We start from the raw sequence: 26,192 nt of genomic DNA on the forward strand, positions 1-26,192 counted from the left end.
AACTGAAAAAGCCAACTCAGCAACTGTGCTGAAATCAGCTCCAACTGCATAAAAGGTAATTCTGGCAGAGGGAGATTGTGACCACTGACTCAAGAAACCCACTGACTCAAAAGAAGAGGACGACTGAGCATCCAAACTAATTAGCATGAGAAGCGAGAAAATCATTTAACCAGTAGAGGATATAATATTAATTAGTAAGAGAACTACATAACTTGTAGTCAACGAACAGTGATTTATTTGTTTATTAAAGTGTATAAATAGTGTAAGGTTCTGATGGCTGGGGAGACAGCCCTTTGTGGGTTACCACTCAGCTCCCTACTTTGTGCAAAATGGAAGAAAGAAATAGAAACACCTTGTGTCGGTGTGTAAATTGGCACTGGACACTGGGCAGCAAGCCCACATTCGGGATAAGAAGAACACAAGTGCAACTTTGGCTAAATCCTAGAGAAAATCTCACTCCCCACCTCCAGAAGACAGCTTATCGTATACCTAAAAGAGAAGCAAATAAGAGATGCCTGTAGACAATTTTAACTGAGGAAAGAGGATCTTGGCAGTTTATCACCATGCTTTCAAGTCTTACTTTTATTAGGGAAGATGTTAATTGAGCTACTTTAGTTAGTACCTGTGAAGTAAAAAGTCAACCCACCCAGATCTTCTTGTGTAAACCACTATCTCATGTTGTCTCTTTCCTGTGCTCTTTGTAGCCCTGACTTCCCAGTTCTTAGCTGAATTGTGCTTTAAATATCCACAGTGTCAGAAGCTACCTTATGTCACCCCATCTGTGAAAACATGCAGGCAGAGCATTTGTTTTTTGCCTAATTAACTAAAAATGGATTGACTAAAAGGAGTATTTCACTCTCAACTTTTAAAAATATAATTCACAAAGCCCAAGTGGATACTTGAGGGGAACAACTGCAATTACAGTGGCCAGGTAAAAAATATCAGCAATTTATATAGTTTTTAAATACTGTAATATTTCTAGCCCGTTGACAGGAAAATGTTTGTTTTTTGTTGTTTTTTTTTTTAATTCAGAGTTTTTGAATAAAATCATTTTCCTGTACAGAAACGATTGATGATTTCAGTTTCTGTGTGTTACCTTTAACATGTTCCTTCTTCTGGAATCATTAAACTATTACAGATTTTGCAGGGAAAAAAAAAAAAAGAAAGGAAAATCCATTAATGAAGATTCTAAGAAACAGGTCTTCTAAAAAAAGAACAGAGAACATATCTGAATGTTTTCTTTTGAACTTAATTCAAACAGACATAGTGGCCTGTTACCAGGTTTGTGCTAAAGCTACTTGCAAGATGAGCAGAGAACATTTTGATACAGTAGAATTTATCTCCTTCAAGGGCTTGATATAAGCACTGACACAAGGTGCCATTAGGTCAAATATCAGGCCTAAGTGTTTAAAATATAAACAAGCAGTATGAAGCAGCTCTTTAATTCCCTTCCATGTAACCATAAGCACCTGCTCTGCCCTTTATCTTCCCACTGTGCAGCTTTGGAAGCTGGCAGTCTCTCAGCCAGGCCAAATCAGCTAATGGGCTCCGTGCCGGCATGGTCAGGGGCTGCGGCAGATGTCAGCACGTATTTGGGTGTGGAGTGGGTAAATCCAGAGTGAACAACATAAACCTGCCTCTCAGAGAGATAAAGTGCTACGTTGCTCTCCCACTGCCTTCCCCAGCAAAGCAAAAACATGGAACCAATTTTCCTGAAGCTCATTCACTGCTTGGTAGGGCACCTGAACATGACTATGGTTCAACCATGTCCGGAGGCTCTAGGTACAAAGGACACTGACGTGATTCTTACCACTGGTAAACACAGAGATGACACTGGTTCTTGTAGGCATTCTGATCAGTTCTACACAATAAATATTTATACACAATGCAGATTGTTTCAATGAGATGAAGAATGCAAACTGGTGAGAAAAAACAGGGAAGAAAATACCAAGTTTGCTAAGTTGTTATCCAGATTTTCATATGGAACAGCTGAGAGAATGGAAACGAGAGGATATTTACATGTTCTGGCCTACTGGGAACAGACCAAGAGGCTGCATTACATTCAGGAATGTTGCCTTGTGTGCAAAGCAGGAAACCACTTGTTGCTTGCTCACCCAGCAGAGGAAGGGAAGCACTCAGTATGAGAGATCTGTGAAAACCTAACAGTGGAAAGCTTGTGTCTAACAATTTCACTGAGCGAGCTTGTTGCACACCTTTCTCAAGCCTATAAACAGCACAGCACTGTGTAATGGAAACACTACTGCCATTGAAAGAAAATGTGTGGTGAGCTACACCCTCCTGTACTTTTGAAAACTGCCTTTCTGAGGACAGAATTTAAGCCAAAGGATTTATGAGGAAATAGAAGGAAAATTTCTTGTTTTATCATTCATGTGATATGAAACTGAAAGCTGGGGTACACAAATGGGAAAATCTCCCTAGCAAAGGAACAGGTACTGTTCTTCCTCCTTTTCCAAAACTCTGAGTCACTGTCTCTGTGTTTAAGCAAATATGACAAAGGAAGTTTAAGCTGCTTTTGAAAGCATTAAACCTTCTGGTATAGATGGTTACCTTTCTTTCATTATCACCATCTCACTTAGAGGATAAAGCAAATCAAAAAAACCCTATCCAGTCCTTGCCCACATTAACAAGACACATGCAGATGAGATTAAAAGTGTTTCCTGTTCCATGGGAAAATGAGAATGGATGAAAAGGTTTCATGCAGGGAGTACAACACATAAATGGACTAATGCACACAAATCACCTTCTTACATTTTTGCCTCCATGGAGCTTTGGCTTCCAACAGTAAGAACAGTTTTTAATAGACAACTTGTACTCAGGCAGCTCTGCCAGTCTAGGCTACATAAATTGAAGATTTCATACAATTCATCACTTCAGTGCCAAAATAAAAGCTTCCCATCAAAAAGCGTTTGTAACAGATACTATTCTCTGTGGGTTCTTCTACAAGATCGACGCTGCCATTCCCAGATGTTCAGTACCATCTGTGTCTATAAAGCACAGCTCCTGTTCACCGTTCTGTGTATTGGTAGGCAGACCTTCGAGTGGCAGGCAAGAATTGGAGGTACAATCCTCTCACTTCACCACTCTCTGCCACATACACGTGGAAAGACAGAGACACCTCTAGACTTCTAGAAGAACACAAGTGAGAAAATACCAGGAAGTAAAAGTGAGCCCCAGTTCCAGGTAAAATTGCAAAGAACGTTCTGCTCAACAAATTTATCTTAGTCACTTCCTGAACTGCAGTTTTCTCAGATTTACTTGCTCTATAAAATAATTTGCTGAATTGTTTCAGGGAATCATTTCATGCCTTCACTGAAATCTAATGCAATTTTGGACATTTAAGCTCCGTGCTGTCATAAACTGTTTTGCTCAATTATGAAAGTCATGTTCACCTTTCTATTCCCTGACTACACAACAGTAAAGATAAAATCAAAGCTTCTTTTTGGCTATTTAGGTTACCAAGAACAAAACCTGCTTTTTATGACTACTCAATTCAAATCCTGGTTCATGTGATCATTACTGATGAGAAAGCAAACACAGAAAATGTTCAAACAATAAAAATAAAATCTTTTACAAATGTGAAGGAATATTCCAGTACAACATCTTTATGAAGAGCCTTACTTTATCCATACAATAAGATAAACAACAGAGAACCTTAAATGGAGAATGCCATCTCATTCCCTGCCCTCAGCTGAAGCACAATTTGCTCATAAGTGAACAAAAACTCCATGTTAAACCAATTTTAAACCAGCAGCAACTGCATCCATAATCACACTACATGTGATTCTGTGATTCTGCTGTAAAAACTATGCGAAATATTCATGCTGCTATAACAAATGTAACCATTTGCAAAATGACATGATGTATGCAGTTTAGATGCTTCATTCTTTCCGCACCTTTTAAATTGTTTGTTACAGCTCTTTCTATCTCGTTTTAATGGAAAGATAGTCTTTCTTCCTGAATTTTTCCTTAACAAGAGAAAAAGCATGAAAGCTCCATAGGCATGAATTCATAATTTTCCTCTTCACATTTAATTCCACGCAGAGACCCTCAGTTTGGTGTGCAGGACCCTCAGTTTGGTGTGCAGGAAGGTGTGTGCTGCCCCTATTATGAGGAATCATAAAAGATGTCTTGTTAGTTTAGGTAGTGCCCCATAAACTATCCTTTGCTAGGAGCTGATTTGACTCCCACTGGTCAAACACTGGATTGGACCGACACCAGAAGAAATTTTACCTTTACATGCGCCTTAGCCAATAATTATCTCTGCAAAGATATACAGTCTCAGCCATCACATAATCCCACCCCTTGGTAACTGTGTGGCAGGAACAAGTACACACTTGGGCACAGAGTTGTGATGGGGTGACAGTGCTTGGTGCTGAGCACCCCTGGATTTACCCAAAGGAATGCCACAGAGGAACGCCACGGGGCTTTCTTATAGAGGTGGAGAGGTTGTGTCTGCACAAGTCGGAGTTTGAGCCCGCAAAAGAGGATCAGGAAGAGTGTGGCCAGCAGGTCCAAGGAAGTGATTCTTCCCCTGTACTCAGCGCTGGTGAGGCCACCCCTGGAGTGCTGTGTCCAGTTCTGGGCCCTCAGTTCAGGAAGGATATTGAAGTCCTGGAGCAGGTCCAGAGGAGGGCAAAAAGGCTGGTGAAGGGACTCAAGCACAAGTCCTATAAGGAGAGGCTGAGGGAGCTGGGGCTGTTCAGCCTGGAGAGGAGGAGGCTCAGGGGAGACCTCATCACTCTCTGCAACTCCCTGACAGGAGGGGGGAACCAGGTGGGGGTTGGTCTCTTTTCCCCAGGCAACTATCAACAAGACAGGAGGGCTCGGTCTCAAGTTGTGCCAGGGGAGGTTTAGGTTGGATATTAGGAAGAAATTCTTTACAGAGAAGGTGGTCAGACATTGGAATGGGCTGCCCAGGGAAGTGGTGGATTCTCTGTCCCTGGAGATTTTTAAAAAGAGACTGGATGTGGCATCAGTGCCATGGTCTAGTAACCGCAGCGATAGCGGATCAAGGGCTGGACTTGATGATCTCTGAGGTCCCTTCCAACCCAGCTGATTCTATGATTCTATGATGATTCTATGATATCAGTTTGATCAGTCTGAAGTTCGATCCCGGGCGGCGGGGTAGGGGGACGGGGGGTGTGATTTCCTGAGAGTGACTTGTCCCAGTGCAGCCTGTGGGGAACAAAGAGCCCCAGGTCTCCACAAGCAGTCGGGATACCTCTTATTGCGTTCCGGCGCACGGGCAGAGGCACAGATAACACGTTTCGGGCACTGGTGCCTGGTGTTTTGGACGAGTAATTCTCCTCAACGGTGCCTTCGCCGCTCAGAGCCCGTGAGGGGCCGGCTGGGCCCTGACCCCGCCGGCGGGGCCGGCGGGCCGAGCTGAGGCGCTCCCGCCCCGGAGGCTCCCGCGCCCCGCCCCGGGGCCGCCCCGGCCCGCCCTCCGTCCCGGGCCCCGCGCGTCCCTTCGGCCCTGCCCCTCTGCCCGCCGCCTCCGCCGGGCCCGCCATGCTGCCCCCGGCCCTGCTCCGCCGGGCGCCTCGCCGCCGCGCCGCCGCCTGGCCCGGGCCCGGGCCGGCCCTCAGGTAGCGGCGGGGGCGCCGCCGGGGAGCGGGGAGCGGGTGGGCGTGGGGCCCGCGGAGTCCCGGGACGTGTTGGGTGTTGTGGTGTTGTGGTTGTTGTGGGTCCGGGGGGGGAGGCGGGTCTCCCGCTGTCGCTGTCGCGACATCCACTCGGGCCGGCTGTGGCACGTCGTTTGGGCGGGAGAATCGGAGTCATTTTAAGTTGGGGGAAAAAAAAAAAACGACCTCCGAGATCGTCGAGTCCGCAACCTGTGACCGAACACGATCGTTCGTGTCGGCCAGACCGCAGCACTCAGTGCCACGTCCAGTCTTTCCTTAAACTCCTCCGGGGACGGTGACTCCAGCGCCTCCCTGGGCAGCCCATTCCAGTGTCTAATCACCCTTTCTGTGAGGAACTTCTTCCTAATGTCCAACCTAAACCTCCCCTGGCACAGCTTAAGACTGTTCCCTCTTGTCCTGTCGCTGGTTGCCTGGGAGAAGAGGCCGACCCCCCCCTGTCTACAGCCTCCTCTCAGGTGGCTGTAGAGAGCCATAAGGTCCCCCCTGAGCTGCCTCTTCTCCAGGCTGAGCCCCCCCAGCTCCCTCAGCTGCTCCTCACAGGACCTGTGCCTCAGACCCTTCACCAGCTTCATTGCCCTTCTCTGGACAGAACTGGTCCTGCAGCACCCCAGCATCTCCTTGAGCGGCAGAAAGCATTGGGGCTCCTCTTCTCCTGCAGAAATCCAGCGTGGGATGGGTCACTGCTGCAGGCTCACTGCTCGGTCGGGATCCCGTGGGGGTTTATAATGGCTCCAAGAAGTTGTGACACACGGGAACCAATTCTAGATGTGTCATGCTGCAGAGGGCCATTGGGGAACAAGAACCCTTGGTCTTGGCCATCTGTATTCAACCACCTGAAAGGAGAGCGTAGCCAGGTGAGGGTAGGGCTCTTCTCCCAGGTAACAGCTAACAGGATGTGAGGAAGTGGCAAGAGGTTGAGCCGGGGAATGTTTAGATTGGAAATTAAGAAAAATTTTTCTTCACTGTAAGGGTTTGTAAAGCATCGGAACAGGCTATCCAGGGAAGTGTTTCCACCATCCCTGGAAGTGTTCAAAAAACAGGTGGGTATGGCACTTGAGGATATGGTTTAGTGGTGGACATGGCGCTCTTGGGTTAATGGTAGATAAAAGGATCCTAGAGGTCATTTCCAACCTATAGGGTTCTGTTCTGTGGCTTGAGCTGTATGGTATGCATGCCTGCAGATGCTTGTGAAATAAGACATGTCCAAAATCCATCCTGCAGCCACCTCTGTGCAAATATGGGCTAAGGCCAGAGATGTGTTTTGGCCTTCTTTTTTTGAGTTTTACTTCTAAGATGAGTGGAACGTTCCAGGTTATTGAGACAGTTGCAAAAGTACACTTAGTCTGGGACCTTCAAAGTGTTTTATTTTACATGAATAGAAGAACTGTTCTTGACCAACCCTTGGGAAGCAGCCAGTAAGAGGCTAGGATGCAGACTTAAGGAAGCTTGTGTTGGAAGGAATCACTCTTTCCCCAAGTGTTTGTATCTTTTTCTTTCTTTTGCCAACAATATGTAATTTGCTAATACTGATATAAGATTGTAATTAGAAAACACAGTGCAGTGGTGTGAGCTGGTTAGGTAAGGGCAACAAAGGCAGATGTTGATGTTGCTCCTGCTTTGGTGGCATCTTGGCAGCCTTGCTTTTGAATAATGTGTTTAGTCAAATATCTTTTTATTGCTTTGACTCTTTGCTGCTGACTTCCTGAGGAAGGGATTGAGAAGAGGAAAATGCTGCTTTGTTATAAGTTAATAATTAAACAATTAAGTGCAACAAATAAGAGACACATCACAGTCTGTTGCACTGCTGAAAGGAGTGGCAGCAAATAATGCTCGTGGGAACTATTTCCAAAGAAAAATGTTGCAAGAAACTTTTTGGAATTGGACATCATGAAGTAAGTACCCCTCTCCCAGCTTGCAGTAAAAAATCCTTCTATAGCATCTCACTAATTAAAAAAAAAATTAGAAGACAGCTTTCAATAGTTTTACTTATTTTTCTGACTGTTTTCTTTCAGGCACTCCTTGCTACAGGGCCCAGACAAGATACCAGCATTTTCTACGAAATTCGCACATATGATATTAAGCCATCGAAGATGAAGGAGTTTTTGGAAATGGTCAACAAGTACATTCACTTTCGCACAGCTCACTCAGAGCTGGTGGGATTCTGGTACTCGGAGCTGGGAGCGATGAATAAGGTGTTCCACATTTGGAAGTACGGTACGACCAGCAACCCTTTGCACTGCTCTGCTCTCTGTGTGTTCCCTGTCTCATAGGCAAGAAGGTGCTGGCTTTTATTTGTTGCTCTTACTGTAACAGGTGCCCCCCAAAAATCGCTCCTGTACTGATTGGTGAAAAGAACAACTTCAGAGCCCGTCAGGACAACTTTGACGTGCTGGGATGAGAGAGTTAGAAACGTTCTAAAGCAGCAGTCTCTGCTCAAAACAGTTATAATACAGGAAGAATGGTGGAGTGTTTTGTTCATGGTAAATATTTTTAACTTGTGGCCAGCTCCACAAATGCCTTCAGAATTTCAAAATGAATGGAGAAAAAGGAAATATGCACATATATGCACTCTATGTGTGTTCGTATGTGTGTATAATTTTTCACAAATTTTCGCTCGGTGTAATTGTTCTCAAATTTTAGCTTCCTTAAAACAGTGAGCACGCAGTTTGCATGCTTAAACTCCTTCTGCAATTGGCCTATGCTGAGATAGGAAGACAACCAGTTCTGACTTCTCAAGCACACAGTGTTTTCTTGCAGCTTTAGCCTTGGTAACAATAGGTTTTTTGCAGTATAATCAACTTTTTATGTTGTTGAAGTTGGTGCTGACATGAAAGGTGCAGGTGAGCCAAGAAAAGCTACACTTACACCAGAAACTAGGTGCACTGGCCATGCTTTTTGTGGAGACCAAAGGAAGCTGGTACTTGGATAATGGAGAGGTGGGAAGGCACACCTATATCATTTCCTTGGATACCAGCTGTAGTCCAGGGTATATCTGCATATTGAGACAGTGTGCTCATCAAAGTCCAGCACGTTCACAGTACCTGTTTAGAGTAAAGGATTGCCTCTTTTGTTTTGGAAGGGTGAGTCATAGAATCATAGACTCAGAATAGTTTGGATTAGAGAGGACCTTAAAGATCATATAGTTCCGTCCTCCCTGCCATCGCCAGGGACACCTTTCTCTCAGTCATGTTGCTCAGGACCCCATCCAGCCTGGCCTTGAACACTTCCAGGGATGGAAGCTTCTCTGGGCAACCTGTTCCAGTGTCTCGCCACTCTCAGAGTGAAGAATTTCTTCATTATATCTAATCTAAATTTTGCCCGATCCCTGGAGGTGTTCAAGGCCAGGTTGGATGGAGGTCTGAGCAACCTGGTCTGAGGAAAGGTGTCCCTACCCATGACAGGGGAGTTGGAACTAGATGATCTTTAAGGTCCCTTCCAACCCAAACCATTCTATGATTCCGAATCTACTCTCTTTCAGTTTAAAGCCATTTCCTCTTGTCCTGTCACTCCATACCCTTGTAAAAAGTTCCTCTCCAGCTGTCTTCTATGCTCCCTTCAGGTACTGGAAAGCTGCTCTAAGGTGCCTCTGGAGCCTTCTCTTTTCCAGGCTGAACAACTCTCTCAGCCTGTCTTCATAGGATAGATGTTTCAGCACTTGGATCATTTTTCTGGCCTCCTCCTCTGGAATTGCTCCAACAGGTCCATATCCCTCTTATGCTGGGGGCAGAATCACCTCCCTCGACCTTCTGGCCACGCTGCTTTTGCTGGAGACCGGGATGTGATTGGCTTCCTGGGCTGCAAGTGCACATTCACACTGAACTTCTCATCCACTGGCACCCCCAAGTCCTTCTCCTCAGGGTTGCTCTCAATCCTGGCCTGATCCTGTAACTGGGATTGCTTAAACCCACATGTGTAACCTTGCACTTTGCCTTGTTGAACTTCATGAGGTTTTCATAGGCCCAGCTCTCAAGCCTGTCCAGTTCCCTGTGTGGCTTCCCTTCCCTCCAAAATGCTGACTGCACCACACACCTTGGTGTCATCAGCAAACTTGCCGAGGGTGCACTCGATTCCTGTGTCCATGGAAGATGTTAAACAGCACTGGTCCCAGTACTGAGCCCTGAGGGGCACCACTTGGACATTGAGCTGTTGATTGCAGGTCTTTGAGTGCGACCATCCAGCCAATTCCTTATCCACTGAGTGGTCTGTCCATCAGATCCGTGCCTCTACAGTTTAGAGAGTAGGATGTTGTATGGGACGGTGTAAAATGCTCTGCACAAGTCCAGGTAGATGGTGTCAGTCACTCTTCCCTCATCCACCAGTGCTGTAACCCTATCACAGAAGGCCAAACACCAAGTTTGTCGGGCATGATTTGCCCTTAGTGAAACCATGCTGGCTGTCACCAGTCACCTCCTTGTTTTCCATGTCCCTTAGTGTAGTTTCTAGAAGAGTCTGCTCCATGACCTTCCCAGGCACAGAGGTGAGTGAAACTGACCAGGCTGTAGTTTGGGAGGTCTTCCTTATGTCCTTTTTTAAAAATGGACTGCCATAACTTCTCAAACATGATGGATAGTGGCTTAGCCACTTCTGCTGCCGGTTCCCTCAGAAGCCACGGATATATCTTATTGAGTCCCATGGGCTTGTGTACCTTCAGGTTCCTTAAATGGTCTCAGACCTGATCTTTTCCTACAGTGGGTGGTTCTTTGTTCTCCCAGTCCCTGCCTTTGCCTTCTGTGACCTGGGTGGTCTGGCTGGAGCACTTGCCACTGCAGACCAAGGCAAAAAAAGGTCACTGAGGACCTCAGTTCTTTGTCATGACCGGGCAGCCATGTCTCCCCTTTCTTCCAAAGAGGGCATGCATCTGTCAACAGGAATATTTTGAGTTCACCTGCATCTATGATGAATAAATTGTCCTACTTCTCAGAACTTTTTAGCCTTGGCTATTGTTATTATCTCTAAACTAAAAAAAAATAATAATCTGTGAGAAACTTTTAAAGTGCAAAACAAAGAAAAAACCTGTACTTTTTATTTGTTTCATAACAGTGTTTTACATGTCTAAATTACAACATCCTTTCTCCTTGATTCATCAAACCCCTGCTTATACCTTTTTAGTAGTTAAAAATAATTAGTATATTTACCTCTTAGTCCCAAAATACTGATATTTCTTAAGGTTCTTCCTTCCCCTTTTCAGTTGCTGGATTTTTCTTGCATAATATTGGAAGCTGTCTGCATAAGTATATTGTTTAAGATGCTACTACAGACTAACCAGTTGAAATTCAGACACTCTTAATTAAGTAGTTTTGGTTTTAATTAAGAAAAAAAAGAAGAAAAGGTTTAGCTTTTAGGGATTTAACAACTTTTTACATAGCTGAACACACAAACATTCCTTCTACACTTTTAATGTCACTTTATATAAGCAAAAAACCCATACTTTTATTATTTTTTTTTTCTTGGTAGGCTATTATTTATCTTGAATTTTTTTTTCCACTTCACTTCTTTATCCACTGTGCTTTCTATGAATCTACTTATCCTTGGTAATTGTTGCCACATCCAGTAGTGCCTGTGGATGCCATATGTAAATGTCCTTTAACTGTAAAATTGGTTAGCGGATTTTAACTGTGTTGTAAACTTTCTTGGCTTGAAACCATTTTAGTCTGAGACATAAAGCAGAAGTTAAAGGTGGTTTTTTTCAGAATTTAAAGGAAACTTACCACATCTGCTTTAAGCTAATATTCTGTTTAAAAATACCAGTTTTGAAATTAGATAAGTGCAGCTTGCCTTCTCGTAATTAAACATTTTGATTGAGTCTAATGTGACATTAAATGCATTTTTTTCTAGGGTTTTCTTTTGCTTTCTTACAGATAATTTTGCCCATAGAACAGCAGTCCGGCAAGCACTAGCCAGTGACAAAGACTGGCAGGGAAAATTTATGTCTGCAGCCCTCCCCTTGATGGAGAAGCAGCACAATGAGGTCGCTTATCTGGTACCTTGGTGTCAACTTGGAAAGCCTCCAAAAGAGGGGGGTGAGCTTATCTTTTCTTCTGGTGATTAAAGTTACCGACAGTAACAAAAAATGGTTTAACATTTAAACCAGCTGTTGCATGGTTTTATAACCCCTTATGTAACAAAGTCATGTACGTGCACCCGTGTGAAAAAGGTGACATAACACAGACAAGGGACAGAGTTTTTAAGAAGGATTTTACACTAACTTACATCAAGAACTGACTAGAGCCTTGCTCGTTAAGGTTGTTGATGGTCAGGGTTGTGAATTGCTAAATGGACATGCAAAATGGCAGTGCCATAGTAGTGGTCAGAGCAGTCATCCCAGACTTCCTTTGTCTATCCATCAGTGAGAGGGGATTTCCTGGAGATGCTGGGAATAATGATTGCTCTCTTTCACAGAGATTCTTCTCTTTTATCAATTTGCTTTGTTACTCATTGTTTTGATTCTTTTGCATAATACCTTTTAAAGATGCACGCAAGTCAACCATACTTTGTTACAGTCATGGGTTAGATGTCAAAGTCCTGTCCTTATGTATTTTAACTCTCTCTGTAGCAAAAGCAATGTTAATAGTACTGACCATTCCCCAGTTTACGAACATTTGTAGAATTTGTTGCATGAAGTGGAATGGAACAGGCCTTTCTTCAGCCCTCAGCATGTGCATACATACAGTAATCTTCGTTCTTTATTTCCCCAGGATTCTGAATTTTATGCTGTTATAGTTGAATTTGAAAGCAGTCCAGTTTTCTCCTAAATCTGGAGAGATGACTTTTCAGACGCTTTGTTCCTCTTGTAGTCCATCTCCAGCCCATTGCTGGAGAATGAGACCAGACATATAGCAAGTGTCTGGCTTTCTATTACAGTGTCAGCAATTGTGATCTGAAGTAACTACCTGAACGGAAAGAAGACAGGTATGAGCACTTGTGATTTCTGCAAAGTAGTCTGAATCTCCCAAAATTTCCAGGCAACACTGAAAATTTGCACCGGGTGCTGGCATGAATTTGGCTGACCCCAAATGGCAGGGAAATGCAGTACTCATTTCACAATAAATACATCATGGCCATAACACACTGTTCCAGAACTGACATATTAATTTGTATTTCCTTCCCTGTGGTGGTGTTTGCCTTCTCTTCTAGGGGTGTATGAATGGGTTACTTTCCAGATGAAGCCTGGTGGGCCAGCATTGTGGGGTGAAGCATTTCGAGCTGCAATCAATGCTCACATCAACACAGGCTATACCAAGCTGATTGGTGTTTTCCATACAGAATATGGATTACTTAACAGAGGTACTACTCAATTTCTGATACAGACTTTGGCAGGGGAAGGGGCAGAGGATGAGGGGCAAGCCCTGGTCTTGCATCAGGATTGGCCAGCTTGCTGAAAACGTTGCTGTGGATCACTAAAGTCCTGTAAACAGTCCTTGAACCCAGCTTTGTTTGTTGGGTTAATAGGTTTAAGCTGGTTGCCACAGTCTTAAAAGTCTCTCAGATCTGATGTTAAAGTCAAACTGTGTAAAACCTCAGTAAAGGATCATCCCACCACTGACTTGCCTGGAGAATTCTTTCTGCTAACTGCAAGGCTTTTAACAGATGAAGGCAGATTGCTAGGACTTACAGTGCATGCTGTATTGCAGCATAACAGTATTCAGCTGACTGTATTTGTACTTTCTCAGTCCATGTGTTGTGGTGGAATGAGAGCGCAGATAACCGGGCAGCGGGAAGACACAGAGCCCATGAAGATGCCAGAGTCGTAGCAGCTGGTAAGAGATGATGCATCCAGAGAACTCACTCATGTTACCTGCATGCATGCTGAGAAAAATATTGCTTCTCATTGGAAGTTATGTCTTAATTAAACATGCATTTAATTTCAGTGCGCGACAGCGTCAGGTTCTTGGAGTCCCAGCAAAATGCACTCCTGATTCCTCTGCAGTGCTCACCGCTGAAATAACCTTCTTCTGAAGGGTGTAACTGATGGCAAAAGAGACAAGGTGGAAGTGCTGTCAGCAAGTGACATGGATCCCCATACCCAGTGAACTGAGCTGTTCTTCAGTTGACCAGAAATGGATGCAAAATGCTGATCACTAGCAGTGTAAATCAGCATGCTGCTATCAGTTGTTAAAAAGAAGTTTATGATGTTGTTCCTACGTCTCCAGGAAAGAGAACTTGAGCCGTATCACACGTGACATGAACCACACTTCACCAGTCTTTAATTTTAACCCCTAAGTTCTTAATACTTTTTCAAATAGCTAGATCCCTTATCAAACCTACTAAGTTAAGTGTTCTTTTCCAACACTGTAGTCAGGGGTGGTATCACTTTGCTAACATATTTTGGTGCCTCTTATAATTATCACATCGTGGTTATTCCATACTGGTTTAAGAAGGAATGCTCCCACATATACCTTACCCAGTTAAGTTTTAATCAGACCTCTCATTGGGATACTCTATTAATTCTGAGCAAAGTAAAACATCAACGTAGCTGGACTTGCACTTGGGTGCTACAGTGGAGCTGGTCAGGTGGTGTGGAGCACCCTCTTCTGCAATTTATAGGTACTAACTATAAACTGCAGAGCACTTGGGAGTCTGTTCCAGACGTTCATCACAGACCTGCAACGAGCAATTGATTTAATATCTCTTCTGAGGTATCTTTGTGCAGTTCGCCTAATGATTATTGCTTGCTTAAAGTGCATTAAGACCTCACAGAAAGCACTATAAAACAGCCATAGGCAATTATGCTTATGTCCAGAGTACAACTTACATCTCTGTAATGAAAATTCAGAGACAGGTACTTGAGTTGGGATTTAAACATCCAGAGAAATTTGTTATGCTCTGCAGCTGGATTTGACAAATAAACCAAACACTGTTTTCATGACTTGCTAGAGACCTCTTTATTTACTAAGTTTAGAAGCTTAAAGCATGTACCTTTCAAATCTTGTACCACCCTGCTTGCCTGAATAGTATGTACTCCATGCTAAGTTGTGGAGATACTGGAATGCTATGCATCAAAATTCACAACAAAACAAAATCTGTGCTCCACAAAAGAATAAATGTAAAAATGACACTTGTGAAGACCAATGGTGCTAAAACAGCTTTATTTTTTACTTAATACAAGGCAGAGTGCCTTTTAATACTTCACATAACAGATATTAGCAAATACAAATATATATACTTTTTTTTTTTGCTTTTAATGAAAATGTCCACTTAAGGATTTAACTTAGAAATTTCAGTTGTGAAATCTCTCTAGATTTTTGCAAAGTTAACAGATATTCCAGTGCAAAAATAGATCCCATTACAGATAGCATAAAGTGCTTGGAACGAAGGGCCAACTATAATTCAGGAGGGAAAGATAAGCACAAAGTGGTGGTTTAACCAAGGGGAAAATCCAACAACTCCTTACTGAAATACAAATGTACTACAAAGAGGGATGCAACATGTCAATAGTACTGCAGTTTAAAATAAGTTAACACCTCAGTGCAGTTTCATTATCAAGAGTGGTTCATATACTGCATGTGTCTCTAGAGTGATTTTTCCCCAACACATACTTGAACGAGTAAATTAGTGGCTGTCTGAACTTACTCCATGACAAATCTTCATGCCAGTGTTGCATTATGCTGTCTGTTCAGTACAAACAAGGCAGATCAGAGCTGTGAAATAGTTTGGTTAATATCCACTGTAACGTTTTAGCACAGATAGCAGACCCTTTAAGCGTGACAATCACAGGGCAACAGGAATCAAGAATCTTTTTGTTTGGCTAAGGAAAGAGGATGACGTAAGTGTTGTTTCCTGATAAATTAATAATTTAAATGAGCAGCTACCAAGAGCAAACCACAGCCCTTTCAGGACCAAATCCAAATCCTCCTAGAACTCGTTCTAGTTCTACATGCACTAGTTTGGTGCAGTGCAAAACTTAAGCCCTTCACTTCAGCGACTTGATGCTGATTCGTAACAGTGGTTTTTAGCAGTGGTAAGCATCCAGTACATGCTACTTGTTTCAATGATACTGCAACATACTTGCAGCCTGTTATGGAGCAATGGCTGTAACTCAGCTGTTTTCGCACCTGGAAGTCTGATGTGTTCATCACCCTGTACTCATCCCCATAGAGTGATGCTATAAAGGTAACAACAAAGTATGTTTAAAGTGAGGTATACCGATCCCCTTTACACTCCTTTCGCAATCCCCTTAGCAATGTATTATACAGATTAAAAAAAAAAAGGTATGGAAAAGGCACTTCTGCAGAGCCTGGAGTAAGCTCTAACTTCACCTCAAGACAGGACTTGGAGAGACTGGGAACTTGGTTTAACTGTGTTTTAAAAATGCTGAGTTGGTCAGTGTTACCAAGTGTACTTGGAAATAGGCCATCAACCTTCTTCAGGCTCATGCCAGCCTCTTCATTGTTTGCTGGGCTGCTAGGAACATTCACAGAAGAAAATGGTCCATGACTGATTCATGGAGTAGCATCAAGAGCTAGTGCAGAAACTATGTGGGTGTTTAAGGCAGAGACATGACAAAGGAATAGCCCAGGAACTGCACTTAGGTTCAAACCTCATTACTGAGCCCATTTCTGAATGTAAAAGCAAGACAAAGGGGCCCTGAAAGCATACTTTCCCATGACTGTTGTACAATGTGAACAAGAATTCGTTGTTCTCACTATATAAATTTCCCCTCTAATATTATTCTGGCCTTGTAAAACTTGAAAAATTGATTGATGAACTGCAGTGCTACTATTTCGAACTATCTTGTTCTCCAAGAGGATTTTTACTGAAGCAGTTGTCACATGTATAACGTATCCCAAGGAGGAGACTCCAAGTTAACAATCTTCAAACAGCCACAATAAGAGACAGATTTAAGGCAAAACTTCAAACTAGTCTCGAAAATCATTCTATAGATCCCTCTCCTGAAACACTTTGGCAACATATTAAAAATAGCATCCTGCAGTCCTCTGAAGAATTCTTAGGGTTCTCCTTCAAGAAGAACAAGGACTGGTTTGATGAAAACAATCCAGAGATCCAGGAATTGTTGAGGAAGAAGAGATCTGCTCACAAAGCACACCTTGCACTGCCATCCTGTCATGTAAGAAAAGCAGCCTTTCCTCTTGCATGCAGCAAGCTCCAACAGAAACTCCGTGACATCCAGAACAAGTGGTGGATCAATCTAGCAGAAAAAACTCAATTATGCGCAGATATCGGTGATCACAGAGGATTCTATGAGGCCTTGAAAACAGCATATGGGCCTACATATCAGGTCCAAAGCTCTCTACTCAGCCCAGATGGTCAAACACTTCTGACAGATAAAACCTCCATTCTGAATCTTTGGTCTGAACACTTTCAGACTCTTTTCAGTACTAGTCGTATAGTCCAAGATTCAGCAATTCAGTCCCTCACACAACTGGTGAAGAATGAATTGGATATTGCCCCTACTATGGGAGAAACTCTTAAGGCCATACAGCAGGTGAAAACTGGCAAGGCAGCTGGGGTTGATGGAATTCCACCCGAAGTCTGGAAACATGGGGGCCTTGCACTCCATGCTAAATTTCACGAGTTTGTGATGTGCTGTTGAGAACTAGGCCAACTACCATCAGACCTTTGTGATGCAGTCATCATCACTTTGTATAAGAAGAAAGGAATGAAATCAGACTGTTCAAATTACCGTGGTATTACTCTGCTCTCCATTGCTGGCAAAATCCTGGCAAGAATACTTTTGAACAGATTAATACCTCCTATAGCAGAAGGAATCCTACCTGAAAGCCAATGTGGTTTCAGAGCCAACAGGAGCACCACAGACATGGTATTTGTTCTCAGACAACTGCAAGAGAAGTGTAGGGAACAGAACAAAGGTGTCTATGGAACCTTTGCTGACCTCACCAAGGCTTTTGATACTGTGAGCAGAAAAGGTCTGTGGCAGATTTTGGAACGTTTAGGTTGTCCCCCCAAGTTCCTTAAAATGATCATCTCACTCCATGAGGATCAGTGTGGCCAAGTCAGATATGGCAATGGACTTTCTGAGCCCTTTCTAATAACCAATGGTGTGAAACAAGGCTGCCTTCTCACTCCAAACCTATTCACAATCTTTTCCAGCAGGATGCTCCAAAGGGCCACAGCAGACCTCGATGATCAGGACGGTATCTACATTCGATACCGTACTGATGGAAGCCTTTTCAACCTAAGGTGACCGAAGGCCCACACCAAGACCTTAAACCATCTTGTCCGGGAGCTGCTCTATGCTGATGACGCCGCCCTTGTTGCCCACACAGAAGCAGCTCTGCAGCGTTTAACATCCTGCTTTGCAGAGGCTGCTGAGCTCTTTGGGCTGGAAGTCAGCTTAAAGAAGACAGAAGTTTTCCATACACCTGCACCTCAGGAAGTCTTCCATCATCCCCATCATGAATGCAGCTATCCACCAAATAGACAGAAAGAGAGCATAGCATTGAGGCATAATGTGAAGGAATAGTGTGGCTACAGAGATCAGCTGACAGTGTTTTCAATCCCTAATTATGCTACCTACATATTTAAAGTCATAAATAATACTGTTTAAAAAAAAAAAATAAAATCTGTCAGCGGGGCGGGGGCCGTGGGGGGTTTGAGGGCGGCAGTCCCTGGGGTTTACAAACTATTTCGTGTACTTTGTCTCAGGGAGAGGAGAGAAACTTCCGTTTTTGGGAATAGGTTTAAGGGTACTTTTCTATTGTAATTTTTTTAATAATAAAACTGGTGATTATTATTAAAAGAAAAAAAAGGGAGGGGATGGGGGAGCCCTTGGGGGGAGTGCAGCGAAGCGGGATAGGTGAAAGCAGGAGGGGGCAGAGCAGGTGCTAATTCCGCTGGGTACAGAGGGTACATCCCCCACACTTCAGGGCTACTGGGGTAAAGTGCAGGCACTGTGAGCTCATAGGGCTCCCGGGCGATGAACTGAGGTACGGTGGTGGGGAAAGGGGTGCTGGGATTTGGGGTGCCCACCAGCTTGCTCTTGGCCATCTTGATGTTGGCCTTGGCGAACTCCAGCCGCAGCGTCTGGGGGATCTCAGGGTCGAAGCGGATGCCGTTCAGAGCGTTCTTCGCCGCCTCTGCCTCGGAGCGGCTGTCGAAGCTGACGAAGCCCACGGGCTGCCTGGAGGTGAGTTTGATGAGAGACCCCTCGTACCCCTTAAAGGGCCTGAAGAGCAGGTGAAGTGTGCCGAGCCGTGCCCCTGGAGCCGCTGTGCCCCATGTTGGTGCCGTTCGAGGAGCACGGTGGGGCGGTGCCCTGTGGGACGCTGTGGGGCCGCTGGTACCAGACGCTGGAGGAGGTTTTCATCGAGGTGCACGCCAAGGACGTGCGCTGCAGCCTGGGCAGCCGCGACATCACGCTGGCCACGCAAGGGCGGGAGCTGCTGCAGAGTAAACCTTCTGACTCTACGGTAACTGATGAAGGAACATGGACATTAGAAGACAGGCAGTTGATACGAATTGTTCTAACGAAGACAAATAGAGATGCTGGAAACTGTTGGACATCTCTGTTAGAAAATGAATACGCTGCTGATCCTTGGGTACAGGACCAGATGCACAGGAAGCTTACACTGGAGCGATTCCAAAGAGAGAACCCTGGATTTGACTTCAGTGGGGCAGAAGTTTCTGGAAACTACAGCAAAGGAGGACCAGACTTCTCTAGTCTTGAAAAATAAACTTTTTATCTGTGTTCTTTTAGAGGAATTACATGTTACAGTTAAGGACTGGAATCACGTAACTGGTGAAGACTTCAGTGATCTCTTCAATGGATTGTTGTCAAAAGTAATTACTTCAGTGAAGAGAAAGGTCTCTTCCAGCAGAATGAAGATAAAATGTTACCAGCTGATTTATAAGTTGTAATTACCTTATAATACTAAGGGACAAATTATAGAGAAAGGTGTACATAAAAAAAACTAACCTCTTCGAGCAGTTTGGCTTGGGTATTTTTTTCTTATTAGAAACACCATAGTAAACTGGTCAGTTATAAATCTACCACTTGTCTTTATACATCTTATTCTTGCTTATCTACACCTGAGGAGGAACAGCCCCAGGCACCAGCACAGCCTGGGGCTGATCTGCTGGAGAACAGCTCTGCAAAGAAGGCCCTGGGGGTTCTGGTGGACAAGCTGTCCCTAAGCCAGCAGTGTGTCCTGGGGGACAAGAAGGGCAATTGGATCCTGGGGTGCATTGGGAAGAGCATTACCAGCAGGTCAGGGGGTGATCCTGCCCCTCTGCTCAACCCTAGTGAGGCACATCTGCAGTGCTGCGTCCAGGTCTGGGCTCCTCAGGACAAAAGAAAGCTCCTGGAGCAGGTCCAGCAGAGGCTGTGGAGATGATGAAGGGACTGGAGCATCTCCTTATGAGGAAAGGCTGAGGGAGCTGGGGCTGTTCAGCCTCGAGAAGAGACACTGAGAGGGGACCTCACCCATGTCTGTCAGAGGATGGACCAGGCTCTGCTTGGGGGTGCCCAGCAATGGGACAAGAGGAACGGGCAGGAACTTGTGAGAGGTTAAAGAGCAGATACTACAAATCTGAGTGACAGCTCATGACTTAGAATTTGCTCTTGGCATTAGCAGCTTGTACAACTACTGAGTTCGCTGCTGTGGTCCAAACCCTAGGTCTGCTTCTCACCCACTTCCTCCCACTAGATATTCATGCAGCTGCTGCAGTACCTCAAAGGAACAGTAAAGTACTTAACTACACAAATACCTAGTCAGAGTGTGTTATTGACTGTGATGCTGGTGGGACAATCATATGCATTTGGAGGGTACACAGTTCTGCTTATCACAACTTGCTGATGAAGATACATGGTTATCATGGCCCATCTCTTGCCATCCCACCTCCACAGTACTGCTTTGTGGCCTCAGATTTGTCACTACTGATCTATACCAGTCTAGAAAAAGCAGCTGGTCAGGTAAGTTTTCTCAATCTAAGGTTACAACACTGGTGGTGACTTTCCTTGCCACTGACTGTTCTGGTACATTCATTGCCAGCAATGGATGTAGCACCAGCAAATTCCCACTCCTGACATGAATGTTCTAAAAACTAAAACATGCATGTCTAAAATACCTGTAAGTAACCACTGGCCCTGACTCCTCAGTGAATTATTTTAGCAACCCTAAGAAAAACATACTGTGCAGAACAAGATACAGTATGGTTTAAAGCCCACAGCATCTAGTGGGTGCTTTACCACAGCTTCAGAGTTATACTGTAAGGAGCTAAGTTCAAGTCTTTCACTTGAAAACAGTACAAGACGACTCCATGAGGCACTGCCCCTGTAAAGGAATTGTTTTCATTGCATTGAATTGCATTGCATTGAATGGTTATCAGTAGAGTGTCCAGTTTCTTTTCCTCTAGCTTCTTCTTTGGGAGTATCCTATCCCAGGGAAAGGAAGTTTGCATTCTGCTCATCATTTCTTTGATGAAATTGGCTCACACACAACTTTCTTTTACCTTCTCATCTTGCAGGAAGGAATTAAGGATTGCAATGTCTACCACAGTCTGGTTTTTGTGTAATGACAGGTCCTTGCTATGGTCGTCGTCGCTTTGGTCCTTAGCAAAATTTACAAATACCTACAGGAAAAAAAGAGCATGTCACACACCTGGATTTTCATTAATTTGGGGCATTTTAAACACTGGGCATCCTGAAATAGTCTTGGGACTCAGTACTCTACTTTGTTGAAGTGCCCTTAAAAGAAAGGTCCAGTAAATTAGTGGATTTATTCCTACCTCTGCACAAAGAAGCTTTTGGCATCCAGGCTACTAAAAACTTACTTGGTCAAGTGTTGTCTGAGAAACGGAGTAGTCTTCTATGTGGAGCCTCTTTTTGTTCTGGGAGAGAATACTGAATATTTTGGCCAGGGAGGATGGTGAAGAAGGAAGCTGGTACTGCAGCATATTCCGATGCTTTTCCTTCAGGACACTTCCAGGGAAGGCATGCCCAAAGAACTCCTCAACAGGCTTCAGGTCTGGGTTTGCCCCTGCAATTCTCACCACTATGGTGTAACCATCTCCAAACCTGCAAACAAGAACACCAGCACAAGGCTTAAGTGCTTGGGAAATACAAGCACAGCTTAAAATCCATCAGCATTTCCCACAGTCAGAATAGCAACGGGAACGCTGCACGAGGAATTAAGCCTGACTGTCATCTCCCTAAAAATGCAGACAACTCTGTGGTGTAAGTGAAAAGAAAACAGGTACCTGTTCTTTAGATGCTGGACGCTGCCCAGACACCTGAACCGCCCATTGACCATTATCGCCATTCGAGTGCACAGGGCTTCACATTCTTCCATGCTGCAGGCAAGAGTAACTTCATTAGCACTGCAAACAGCAGTGGAGGGCAGAGCAGCCAAGCTGAGCTTAGCATCCAGCCCTGGCAGATGCAAAAGCCAGGGTAGGACACAAGTGGGCCGCCACGTACCTGTGAGATGTGAGCACCACTGATCTGCCCTCCTTGATTACACTCAGAGCACAGTTCCACAAGAAACGACGTGCTTTGGGATCCATCCCTGTCGTTGGCTCATCCTGCAATATGTGTACAAAAAAACCAGATTACGCTGCCACATTGCACTGACAAATACCTCGTCTGTGAAATGACCTGTCCATTCTGATTAAGCATACTGGAAACACTGAAAATAAGCAAGTTTGACTCATTTTCTAAAATGAGAAAATTTTAAATTAGCAAACACATCCTTTTCAGAACTGAGAAGCACTGCTTATTCTGCAATTACAGCACGTTGAAATAGCCAGTTCTAAGACAAGTTGAAGCCAATTAGCTTGTTTAAATAGAGCACAAGTCTACTTTCTCATGCACTCTGAACTTCAGTAATTCTAGTATCTGTCCTCAATTTTAATCTAGGGAATGGTAAAATATTTATTTCCAATTTTCAGTCGATTATTGAAAACACAGTCAGATTTGTTCATGTCTAGCAAGAAGGCTGTAGTTTTTTGTAGGTATAGAAATCTTGAAGCTGCTGACAGTTTGGCATCATGTTTGAGACCCCCCACTTCACAGTGATTTTCCAGAAACAGAAGCCCGGAGGCACTTTATAGCTTGCAGCTACATAGGGAATATTTATTTCCATGTGCTATTTGCTCATGTTTAAGTGACTAATGATGTAGTTAAACATTAGTTGGACATGAAATAGCTAGCCTTCGTTTGAAGACGGTTTTTCTATTCTGCAAGAAAACTGCTAATGAGCAAAGGTTGCAGACTCACCAGGAACACCACAGGTGGCCCTCCAATGAGGGCAATGGCCGTGGAGAGCTTGCGTCTGTTCCCCCCGCTGTAATTCCCAGCGTATTTCTCTCCGTATTTCACAAGGCCCAGTTTCCGAATTGCCCACTCGCCAACCTGCGACAGACAGCACATCACCATCTTGAATCAAGCACGGCAACATCCACACAAGGAGGTTTTCCTTATGAGCTTTGGCTTTGAAAGCAGTTTTTAGAAGGGCCATTCATCCGAGGACGTGATGTGCACGGATATGGCTTTTGAAGCACCCTGTTCGCCTCTAGAGCAGGATATGTGCAATCCTGTCCCTGGGAGGCCTGAAAAGTCAAATGGCTGCAGCTGATCAGCCAGCGAGCATGAGTTTAACACCAGCTGAGCCACATTAACCACCGGTCTAGTGCTCTTAGCAGCACCAGCTTCAGAGAGCTTTCCTGCTCCTGTGGGCTTACAGCAGGGATATGGTCACTACTGACACACAGCAAAGCCCACCGTGGTGCATCTTAGCCCTTCAGACAGATGGGATCTGTCTGTTATTCAGGAGTATCCCTAATGGTGCCAGTAGACAGGCACTGTTGCCCTACAGACTTAAATGGGGAAGGGATCCAGCTACTATTCAAATCATATGCAGACCTGGGTCCCTTTTTTTATGGGAGCTGGCGGGAATATCAAACAGAAGAACTCAGCAGCAATCTTAGAAGGAGCTTGCAATTTTCACCCATCATGCCTACTCTTACAGAGGGACTCAAGCTACTTGGACACACCCTATATAACATCTGCCTTCAGCAGTTCCTGTCTTGTAGCACCCAGGTCTCATACAGTGAAAACTGCTGTTAACTCAAGGAAACAGTGCTAAGAAGAGTGCTGTATGGTACTGACAGCTGTGATTAATTGCCTAAAGATCATCGGTGTAACTCCACGTCTGAATGCTGAAATAGCAGCACTTCAGTGATGAAGCATGATCAACTGGAAAGCTGTAACAGCCAGCATGAGGCTTCTGTTAAGCTGTAGAGTTTGGTTCCTGGGACTTTGAAGAACTAACCCTTGACAGCAGGTGAGGTTCTGCAAGACCTGCAACTCCACAGCCCTTAAGTTCTTAAAGAAAGTAATTCAGTGGAGAAGGGCTTCCACTATGAGAACACAGGACCCAAATTATCTGCCCTTCCAACACTGAAAAAACACCAAAACTTTTGGATTGTTTTGAAGGGAAGGGGGGCAGATTTCACCACACAGTACCTTCAACACTTTCACATCATGGCATTTTATGTCTTGCAGTGAGGGCACACACAACAACTTGCAAACTGGTTACTGGGGTGAGTTCTATGGTGTTTCATTTACCTTGCAGACTTCTTTCTCTGGAACACCTCTCAGGAGAGCAAAGAACTCCAGGTGCTCTCGCCCTGTCAGCAGTTCATTAACAGCATCAAATTGTGGGCAGTAGCCCATGTTCTGATGGACTTCTTGAATGTTGGAGAGGATACTGTAGAAGAAAAAACCCTTTGTTAGGATTTCAGGAGTACATGCTGCTGTTTTAGATGTTAACAGGAGGAAAGTGAAACAGCAGTTTTGGAATCACTGGACTAACAAAAATACAGGATCCTCAAAGTCCATCTCAGCCAAGACATGTTTTCTCTCTCCCACTCTTCCAGTTCTTTTTTTAAAAAAAGGACATTTAAATGTGAAAGAGCAGGTATTCAGAAGTGACTACCAGACTAAATCAATTTTCTTAAGGCCACTAAAGTATTTTACCAGACTTGAACAAGGGCTGAAACAGATGACAGGAGTTGTAAAAGGAAAAAGTGGAAGTGAGTTTAGATGTGGAAGTGGAACAACTGCTGCAAAAGCTGGAGGAGAAGGCAGTAAAGGACCTACTTCCACACAAAGCAGAGAAAAGATGCATTGTCTTTCACCTGTTTCCTTTGAGGAAAGCTTCTCCTCCTGTCACATCTGTATCACCAGTTAGCATCTTAAAAGTGGATGACTTGCCAGCACCATTTACTCCCAGGAGTCCAAAGCACTGGGGATATAAAAGAGTACAGTGTGTTTGAGAACAGGATTCAGCTGCATCACTTTCAGTACTGACAAGAGGGGAAGGAGCAAACTTGATCCTCAGGACAGTGGAGAGACTCTTCAGTGCATTTTCAAAAAAAGTTTTCTAGGCTTTTATTCTAAGTATAAACCTTCAGGCTGGGAAAATGAAGGAACTGTGGTGTCACATTGGTACATTGTCACCACAGTGTATCCATACCAAACCTTGGATAGTGGAGTTTGGCCTCTGGTCCCAGAAACAGAGTTCAGTATTTTCTTCAAAGGCAGAGAGATACACAGAATCAGAAACTGCTTCCATTTCCAGTTTCTTCTAATGTAATTTGAACATTCACTGGGTTTTGACCTTACTCTACCCTGTGCTGCCTCGTGGCTCTTAAAATGCTGCAGTAATAGCAAAACAATGCATTTGATAGATAAGCTTACCTCTCCAGGGGGGATTCCAACACATATCCTATCAACTGCTGGCTTTCGCTTCATTCTGTAAATCTGAAACCAGAAGAAAAAAGAATGAGAAGGAGAATGCCAAAGAACTCTCAGCCATACATACTTAACGCTCCATACTTGATCCAATTTTGACCCCACTAAATTCCTCTGATAAGGCATGGTGAACTGCATAGTTTTGTGTCAACAAGTAGGAATGCAGAAGTTCTCTGTCACCTTGGTTAGCTCCTTGATTTCCAAGATGTCACTCTGTCCCCCTCCACTAATTATCCTCTGCCTCTCTCTGGTTACATCCTCATCTTCATCATTCACAGGAGGCAGCTTGGCATAGACAGGCCTGGAGAGAACAATGTGACAAAGGCTTAGCAGAAGATGACAGGGCCTTCACAGATATAACATTCTCCCCATTTCACAAGGGACACCAATGAAAACGTCACCTGCCCATAGCGGAGCAGTGGAGAGGACAACCTACCTGGGTTTTATGAAGAACCTGTACTGGATGAGCACTGTGATGAGAAAAAAAACAACGCCCTCCACTGCCATGGCAAAGAGGTTCCTTCCCACCAGGTCCCATGACAGAGGGGACACAAAACGGTTCTCTCCTGCCAAAAGGAGACGAGACACACAATCACTTTTCCAGAGCAAGGGGAGTGGGCTAGCATTTCTTCCCACAGCGTTCACCAAGTTGGGCACTGGGACAACTGGTGATCAGCCAGGTGCAAGAGGGAAGGGATAGACCACACAGGGGACAGCTGTGGCTGTGTACACATTTCTTACTGTAGCAAAGTTGGGACTTAGGCCCAGACAATTCAGTCTGCCAAAGAGCTGGA

The 26,192-nt window shown here is 44.3% G+C and overlaps 2 protein-coding genes and 1 pseudogene across 3 annotated transcripts in view; 2 read left to right on the forward strand and 1 right to left on the reverse strand.

Annotated features, from left to right (window-relative positions):
* The first annotated feature begins 5,532 nt into the window (after positions 1–5,532).
* On the forward strand, positions 5,533–14,532 carry NIPSNAP3A (nipsnap homolog 3A). The gene is given in 7 exon segments (XM_018086107.2): positions 5,533–5,577; positions 5,580–5,609; positions 7,679–7,880; positions 11,525–11,686; positions 12,801–12,950; positions 13,337–13,423; positions 13,535–14,532. Coding segments are annotated over 7 exon segments (753 nt in total). The 3' UTR covers positions 13,612–14,532.
* Positions 14,533–18,855: 4,323 nt separating this feature from the next.
* LOC103758407 lies at positions 18,856–19,571 on the forward strand (annotated as a pseudogene).
* Positions 19,572–20,042: 471 nt separating this feature from the next.
* ABCA1 (ATP binding cassette subfamily A member 1) overlaps positions 20,043–26,192 on the reverse strand; it is an 81,865-nt gene continuing 75,715 nt past the window's right edge. For both annotated transcript variants that reach the window (XM_018086003.2, XM_018086002.2), the window contains exons 41-50: positions 25,835–25,964; positions 25,579–25,699; positions 25,345–25,407; positions 24,783–24,889; positions 24,211–24,352; positions 22,861–22,995; positions 22,063–22,166; positions 21,843–21,935; positions 21,417–21,660; positions 20,043–21,215 (exon numbers count right to left, since the gene is read on the reverse strand). In XM_018086003.2, coding sequence (XP_017941492.2) covers positions 21,075–21,215; positions 21,417–21,660; positions 21,843–21,935; positions 22,063–22,166; positions 22,861–22,995; positions 24,211–24,352; positions 24,783–24,889; positions 25,345–25,407; positions 25,579–25,699; positions 25,835–25,964 — 1,280 coding nt within the window. In that variant the 3' untranslated portion in view covers positions 20,043–21,074. The remainder of the gene's footprint in view (positions 21,216–21,416; positions 21,661–21,842; positions 21,936–22,062; positions 22,167–22,860; positions 22,996–24,210; positions 24,353–24,782; positions 24,890–25,344; positions 25,408–25,578; positions 25,700–25,834; positions 25,965–26,192) is intronic.

This window comes from Manacus vitellinus, unplaced genomic scaffold, assembly GCF_001715985.3.
Source record: "Manacus vitellinus isolate BGI_N305 unplaced genomic scaffold, ASM171598v3 scaffold_9_pilon, whole genome shotgun sequence".
Classification (NCBI taxonomy): Eukaryota; Metazoa; Chordata; class Aves; order Passeriformes; family Pipridae; genus Manacus; species Manacus vitellinus.